Here is an 8,135-nt window from a genome sequence, read left to right on the forward strand (position 1 = left end):
TCTCAGCTACCTTTCTCACTCCATCCCACATGGGAAGATCTGGAAATAGGAAGGACCAGTACAAAGTTCAAGGGTCTTGGGAGATTAAAAAACAAAAAACCAACAAACTAAAAGGCAACCCAAATTTCCTTTTCAACAGGCAAAGCGAAGTGTCATTCCAAGAATGGCAGGGAGACTGTGCTTTTGTGCTTGGGCCTGAGATGTTTCCAATAATGCTATCTACTTGAATTTTCTGGCAAAGAAAGTTACCAGACTCAAAGGAAAAACACTGTATTCTCCCAGACGAGAGAATGCTGTCATACTCTAAATTTGGCTGGAAAAGAGAGATTCAAAAATGATTTCACTCAGAAGGAAAAAAAAAAAAAGCTTAAAAAGAGAAAGTGTCTGAATATTGAGAAGCTGCCCTGCAAAAAGGCAGCAGAAATATAACCAAGGACAGTCACAAAGCCTGTAGCATCTGTATTAAATGAGTCAGCTCTTCACATGCTGCGAGAAAAAGCCTAGACAAAATCAACCGTTTCCTTTTCCATCAGCTTTATTAGTTAGACATCCAGAATACATTATATAAATCTTTCAAAATAATGAGACAGTATAAGAATAGTTTACAAGTCAGCTTTGATCGCACAAATACTGGACACAGGAAACGATTTTTACAAATATGTTTCTTACAAGAATAGTTTTTTTAAATAAAACTTTTTTGTTTTTTTTTAAAATTTTATTTTATTGTAAAGATGCTATACAGAGGGGTTACAGTTACACGAGTAAGGCGATGACTACATTTCTTGTCGAGCATTGTTAACCTTTGCCTTGTTGTTCTCCCATTATCCCTTCCCTCCCCCAAGAATAGGTTTTTTGGTTTTTGGTTTTTGGCCAGTCCTGAACTCAGGGCGTGGGCATTGTCCCTAAGCTTCTGTTGCTCAAGACTAGCATTCTACTACTTGAGCCACAGCACCACTTCCAGCTTTTTCTGTTTATGTGGTACTGAGGAATCAAACCCAGGGCTTCATGCATGCAAGGCACTCTACCACTAAACCACATTCCCAGCCCACAAGAATAGTTTAATAAAGAAAATAAGTCTCTATACATCTTACAGCAAATTCTTTTCCCCTTTCAAGCTCCACTTTGGTAATTTGCTATCATAGCACATCTATCATGGCCAACAAACTAAATTACAATGCGTGGCTTCTTCTCACTTTCAAACACTACCAAGATTCACTCTTTGAGTGGTTTTAGTTAGGGGTTTGCTAGTCTTTCTTGGAATGAAAGAATGCATGTAATTCAGAGGTAATTCAAACAACTTTCCTTGAAAATAGAACTTGGATCAAGTTAAGTCTCCATGTGTGGCAGATGAGCTTTTTACTCATCACTTAGGTTGGGCCAGCTGCTAGTTCAAACCTGTTGCATTGCTGGGTGCCAATGGCTCATGTCTGTAGTCCTAGCTACTTAGAAAGCTGAGATCTGAGGATCGCGGTTCAAAGCCAGCCCGGTCAGGAAACTCCGTGAGACTCATCTCCAATAAACCACCAGAAAACCAGAAGTAACGCTATAGCTCAAGTGGTAGAGCACTAGCCTTGAGCTGAAGAACTGAGGGGCAGCACCCAGGCCCAGAGTTCAAGCTCCACAGCCGACCAAACACACACACACACACACACACACACACACACACACACAAAAAAAACCTGTTGTGCCAAGTCCTTACAGTACTAATAGTTCTTAAATTCCAAAAAGGAAACTCAAAACAAAAGCAAAGTACAAATATTAACAAAGCTAGAATATTTGCTACTGACGAGAGCATTTTTAAATTCAGAGTCTCCTAGGCTGAAGACAATAGAAGGTAAGTAGTTGTATAAAATACTGAAAATCTGAAAGAGATTAATCACTTGGGCCAGCAAATATTTTCAAAATGTCAGAAGACACAGAATCTTAGTGTAGCCAGATGAATTCAATATTTAACATTCTTTTTTTAGGCTGTGACTTTGATACAGCCTAAACAGAGCCTAAACAGAGCGACTTGTCTAGAGCAACTACCTACCATGCAGCCAAGATATCGTCATAAAACACTGACCACATTTACCTAAAGAGGCACGACCTGCCAGGAGAAACATCTGGCATTCACTCCGTCCTTCGATTGTTACTGAAAAGGCTGTCCATTTGGCAAAACTTAATTAGTGTCTTACTTTTTAGGTAGCATGAACTGAAATCAAGAAACAAGTGGTATTCTACAGTCAAATTCCTGAGCTTGGCTCCAATTATCCAACACTCTTTAAAAAGAATTCTTTCATCAATCCCTTGTCCAATATGACTTTTGACAGCACTTAGGGACTACAGCATGTCCCGAGAATTTCTCCTCTTTTACTTCTCTTGTTTTCTCCTTTTCACCCCAGTGTAACAGATCATTACCTGATTTTACCAAAATTTTGTAGCAGTAGTTGGAAATGCTTTCTTTTGCATTATCAGAAGTGTTCAATCACATTATCATGGGTCACATTTGCATCTAACTAGGAGATGGCCAAATAACACCTACTGCAGAGATTTTGCAAATTCAGCATAGTCAATGTAGCCATCATTATTTTTGTCATCGTCTCTCAAAACACCATCTATTATGTTGATTAGTTCATCTTCGCTCATTGGTGGTGCCTGCTCACTCCCCTCCTATAAATAAATTAGACAATGATGAGTTGCACATGACTGGAAGAAGTAGCTAATATCCAAAATATCCATGCTTATACATGTCAAAAAACTTTTTAAGCCCTTTTCTCCCTGGCTGTCTGAAGGTCTGCCGCCATCATGAATGACACAGTAACTATCCGGACCAGGAAGTTCATGACCAACCGACTACTTCAGAGGAAGCAGATGGTCATTGATGTCCTTCACCCTGGAAAGGCAACAGTACCTAAGACAGAAATTTGGGAAAAACTTGCCAAAATGTACAAGACCACACCTGATGTCATCTTTGTATTTGGATTCAGAACCCATTTTGGTGGTGGCAAAACAACTGGCTTTGGCATGATTTATGATTCTTTGGATTATGCAAAGAAAAATGAGCCCAAACACAGACTTGCAAGACATGGCCTGTATGAAAAGAAGAAGACTTCAAGGAAACAGCAAAAGGAACGCAAAAACAGAATGAAGAAAGTCAGAGGGACTGCAAAGGCCAATGTTGGAGCTGGCAAGAAGCCAAAGGAATAAAGATCCTGCATTGACTTGACCTGCAGCAGTGACGAATTTTTCACTAAGGGATTAATAAACTGTAAAAACCTGAAAAAAAAAACAAAACTTTTTAAGCCAGGTGCTGGTGGCTCCCACCTATAATCCTAGCTACTCTGGAGGCTGAGTTCTGAGGATCACAGTTCAAAGCCATCCCAGGCAGGAAAGTCTGTTAGACTCTTATCTCTAATTAGCCACCAGAAAAACCAGAAGTAGCACTGTGGCTCAAGTGGCAGAGCACTAGCCTTGAGCTGAAGACAACTTGGGACAGCACCCAAGCCCATAGTTCAAGCCCCATAACTGATATAAAAAAATAAATAAATAAAAATAAAACCACACTTTTTAACATAACACATGGCTACTTCTAGGAATCAACAAATTAGATATATAAATTAGATACAGAATAATTTATAATAATCCAATATAGAAATTATACTTCCCAGCTAAAAGATGCAATCAAAGCAGGCCCTTGTTTGTTTGTTTAAAAAATACTATTTAAGTCAGGCACTGGGGCTTGTACCTGTAATCATAGCTACTCCAGAGAATGAGATCTGAGGATTGCAATTCCAGGCAGGAAAGTCTGCTGGAAATAGAGCTGTGGTAGAGCATTAGCCTTGAGCAAAAGAAGCCAGGGACAATGCCCAGGCCCTGAGTTCAAGACCCAGAACCAGCAAAATTAAAACAAAACTATTTGTAGCCAGGCATCAGAGGCTCATGGTTGTAATCCTTGCTACTCAGGAGACTGAAATCTAAGGATCTTGGTTCAAAGCAAAGGCAGGAAAGTCTGTGAGACTCTTATCTCCAATTAACCACCAATATGTAGGAAGTGGCTCGTGTGATAGATTGCTAGCCTTGAGCAAAAAAATGCTTAGGGACAGTGCCCAAACCTAGTACCATGACGAGCACTACAAAAATGATAGACAGACAGACAGACAGACAATTTGTTCATTTCAAGTTGTAAAAATATTTTATGTTCATTATAGACTTACACTGAACTGAGGTTCAGATTCTATGAGCAATACACCGCCCATGCTAGAGAAAAGCCCACCACCCAACGCCCCCCCCCAAGCTCAGCTTAATGCACTGTTTGTCTCGTAAAGTGAAAACAGTGAAATATTGGGTGACATCTTGAGAGCAGAACAAGAGGAAATAGGCATTGCCAAACAGCAGAACCTGTTATGATCTCTGAAACTATTATCCTGCTTCAGAAGCAGGTATAGCAAAGCTCACAACAGCAGCTGAGCCATTCACCCTCTTGGCTGGTTCTTCCTTCACCACCTCTCCCATATTCCCTGTTTCTTCTCTATGCCATCACCATCCTCACCAGGCAGGATTGCTGGACCCCAACTCCTCTCTCTCCTCTCCATCAATCTGCCTCCCACAGCACAGGATCCGCCCACAAAAATGTCCTTTTCCCAGGCAAAACTGCTGGCACCCTCACAGCAAACTTCAACCTGCACTCCTGGCAGCCCAAGTGATCACACCTTTATCACCAGAGATGGCATTAAATCTGGAGGATTAAGGGTAAGGATTTTAGTCTTTTCATCATGAATACAGAAGCAATAAAGGTGCTTGCCCCTAAGAGCTGGCAAGATCTCTAACTGACTTGTATGACACAAACCAAAACTATTGCCAAGGTCCTCTGGTTTGCTGTTCTTCTCAAATAAAATAGCTTCTATTTCCCCTGCTCTGCATTGAAAAGGGAACATGTCTTTCCAGGTCTTGGCTCTCAGATTCTGGTGTATGGCAGAAATACTAAAGCACTGAAAATACATGTGCCTGGCCCTGGGGCTTTGGCTCGGCAGCTCACCCTGAGGGAAAGGAGAGTGAACAAGAAGCAGCATGACAAAGTAGTGAGCAGAGAGCAGAAAGCAGCACAACTGAGACACAAAATAAGAACATGTCATCAAGACAGGAACAAACCACCAAAGGTTTTCCCAGATCGGCCCAACAAGCCACTACCTGACCTACCTCCTTATGAACATGCGTGATGGCTGTGGAGAGCTCTAAGCCGTCAAGCAAATTATTGCCATCATAATCGTGCATTTTAAAATAATGAAGCTGAAGTTCTTGTGGGGACATCTCCGCCTCTGGTTTGTTGATGACACCTTCTAGATGCTCCATGATATGCCTAAAAACCAACAGCCAGATTATGCAAAAACTGTAAGGATGCTAAAAGTTCCAAGATCAATTTCATCCAACTTAGAGAACCCTGGCAAACCACAATCAAGGGTGACACGTATAAACAGAGCCATGAAAGGAGAGGGATCAATGCTAACCAATTCATTTGTTTCACTGGCAGGTTAGGGTGTTTGTTCATTTGCTTTCCTCTTCATTATTAGAATTTTACTGTATTGCTGTTAGGCCAGCAATTGTAAAAGATTGAAAAAAAAAACAATTTCAGGAAAACAAAGTTCATGTGGGAGACTTACCAGTTAAAGACAGAAACTATAACTGTGTTAGTGCTTGAATCTAGGACTTAAAATGTATCACTGTGACTCAAAGCAGTAGAGCACTAGCCCTGAGTGAAAAAAGCTCAGGCTTTGAGTTTCAGCCCCAAACCACCACCAACAACAACAAAAACAACAAAAAGGTCTTGTCAATACCTTGTCAAGAAACCTTTCATTATAATCTGGATTAAGGCTACTTCCACTATATCTGTGAGTATGCCTAACTGTACATGTGTCTATCTGGTGGGATGAAAGACAAAGACTGACTTCAGACAAGTAATTTATCCTATCAGAACCTCAGGATCCTCCGCTTGTGATACAAGAACGAAGAATACCTTACTACGAGGCTCTTAGGAGTGAATGTCATCGTGAAACATGTCCAAGGGCCACATAAACAGGAGTAATGGAGAGGACTGAGTGTGCCCACATTTCTGCTGCAGCTGTAGGTGACGGCAGATTCCCAGACCCCTGTCCCCGCTGAATACGTACTCTTGGTCATGCACTGTGTTCTTATCCAGGCCCACGCTGCCAGGATGGGGGACACCAACCCCAGGCTCCTGAGCCCTGGTACATGGCCCACAAAAGGCCCAGAGCAGGCCACACAGGAAAGGGACTCTGAGCAGCTGCAGCGATCTCATGGTTACCGGTACCTGGGAGTTGGGGAACAAAGAAGATGAAGGCAGAGGTCTGGAGCTTAGGTTTATTCCAAGACTTGACAAAGTACCTTTCTGATCACCCAGGCAGGCAGTAAAGCTGGGGGTGACACATATCAAACTGGGCCCACATCTTGGTCTGCACAAAACTATGCGATAATTGGGTCACCCAGGTCCCTATCATTTGAATGGGGAGGGAAGATTTCTACTCTGTTGGAGGAGGACTGAAAGTAAAGAGTGTGGTGGATTCAAGAAAGCACTCTGGGGAGTTCAGGGAAATGTCCCTGAACCAGAGACGGCTGACAGATATGGTGATGTTCCGCTAAGACTGGAAAGATGTGCAAGGGTAGGGAAACTGAGGGAATGGTAAGAGCAAGTGGGAAATGTACATGGTTTCATGTCTCTCTGTTGTAGCTGAGAACAGTAGGTGGATGCAAAGGTGGACATGTCATACTGGACTCTCGGAGGAGCTACCATTTCCTGAGAACAAGGAGGCACAATTAATGATGTATGACTGGGAGATGAGATCAGAGCTTGGCTCTCCACGGACTCCTTTGGCAGCTCTGTGGAGAAGGAGAGAAGTGTAGCAGATCAAAAAAGGCACTCTGAGGGACTGGAGAAGCAGTATGACAGACCAACCTCTGCAGCAGTAAACCCTAGAAGAAGACATCAACTCCTTCCTCATCTACCTTCTGGGGCTGGGAAGGCAGAAAGTTTACCATGGGGAAACAGCATTGGGAAGGAAAGTCACTGAGAAATTAGGATACTATCAAGTCCTCCTAGGGTGTCACAAGACTCGGAATAATGATCCACAGGGCAAGCCCCTTGAAGGCAGTGAGTACTTTATTCCACAGCATTCCTCTGGCATTCCTCCTTCAAGAAGTGTTGGTTTAACTGGAAGACTGGTCCTTCCTGGGGTTTAGACTGTCCAGAAAGAGGAAGGGGAAGGACAGCAGGAGACTCAGATATAGAAATTAAGTAGACATCTGATCTAACGTTCACTTCCCAGAATCTGTTGGGTAACAAGGGCCAGCAATTCCTTGGGGGCTCAACAGCAACTGGGCCCAAACCCATGAACAGTACAGGTAAGTATAAGGAACTGGCCCTACTCTTTTTTTTTGTCGGCCATGGGGTCTGAACTCTGGGCCTGGGCGCTGTCCCTCAGCTCTTCAGCTCAAAGCTAGTGCTCTACCACTTGAGCCACAGCACCGCTTCTGGCTTTTCTGCTTATGTGGTCTGAGGAATCAACCCAGGGCCTCATGCATGCAAGGCAAGCACTCTACCACTGAGCCACCTTCCCAGCCCTAGCCCCACTCTTAAGAGTGCTACATTAGGCTACCCTGGGCTACACTCAGAGCAGATCTCAGAAGCTATCCCTAGGGCTAAAAGCAGAGGTGTTGTAGCTCCATATCTATCCTAAAAGGACCGTGAAGTCGTGCTCCAGTGGCTCAAGCCTATAATCCTAGCTACTTAGGAGACTGTGACCAGCAGTTCTGTGAGATTCTTATCCCCAATTAAGCAGCAAAGAGCCAGAAGTGAAGGTATGGTTCAAGTGGTAGAGCATCAACCAGCCTGGAAAAAGCTGAAAAAGTCAAGTGATAGCATGAGGTCCTGAGTTCAAGCCTTTGTTGTTGTTGTTATTAACAAAAATAAAAGGACTCTGAGAGTATATCACTCTATAATATTTAGAAAAATTTCCCATTTTGCTCATTCCCCTATGGATCTCCCCCTAAAAAGAAAAGCCACTCGGATGCATTATTCTTGGGGTGCTAGAAAACAGCATCTAGCATTACCACTGAGCAGCAACATCATAGTGCAATCTGCA

The 8,135-nt window shown here is 42.9% G+C and overlaps 1 protein-coding gene and 1 pseudogene across 3 annotated transcripts in view; one reads left to right on the top strand and one right to left on the bottom strand.

Moving 5' to 3' along the window:
* Nucleotides 1-1,610: 1,610 nt before the first annotated feature.
* The window catches only part of Mcfd2 (multiple coagulation factor deficiency 2), a 13,037-nt gene continuing 6,512 nt past the window's right edge, over nt 1,611-8,135 (bottom strand). For both annotated transcript variants that reach the window (XM_013017954.1, XM_013017955.1), the window contains exons 2-4: nt 6,147-6,307; nt 5,179-5,338; nt 1,611-2,652 (exon numbers count right to left, since the gene is read on the bottom strand). In XM_013017954.1, coding sequence (XP_012873408.1) covers nt 2,521-2,652; nt 5,179-5,338; nt 6,147-6,295 — 441 coding nt within the window. In that variant the 5' untranslated portion in view covers nt 6,296-6,307 and the 3' untranslated portion in view covers nt 1,611-2,520. The remainder of the gene's footprint in view (nt 2,653-5,178; nt 5,339-6,146; nt 6,308-8,135) is intronic.
* On the top strand, nt 2,748-3,236 carry LOC105986851 (annotated as a pseudogene). The gene has a single exon (XR_001175135.1). The product of XR_001175135.1 is annotated as a 40S ribosomal protein S24 pseudogene (transcript).

Source organism: Dipodomys ordii, unplaced genomic scaffold, assembly GCF_000151885.1.
Source record: "Dipodomys ordii isolate 6190 unplaced genomic scaffold, Dord_2.0 Scaffold37, whole genome shotgun sequence".
NCBI classification, from domain to species: Eukaryota; Metazoa; Chordata; class Mammalia; order Rodentia; family Heteromyidae; genus Dipodomys; species Dipodomys ordii.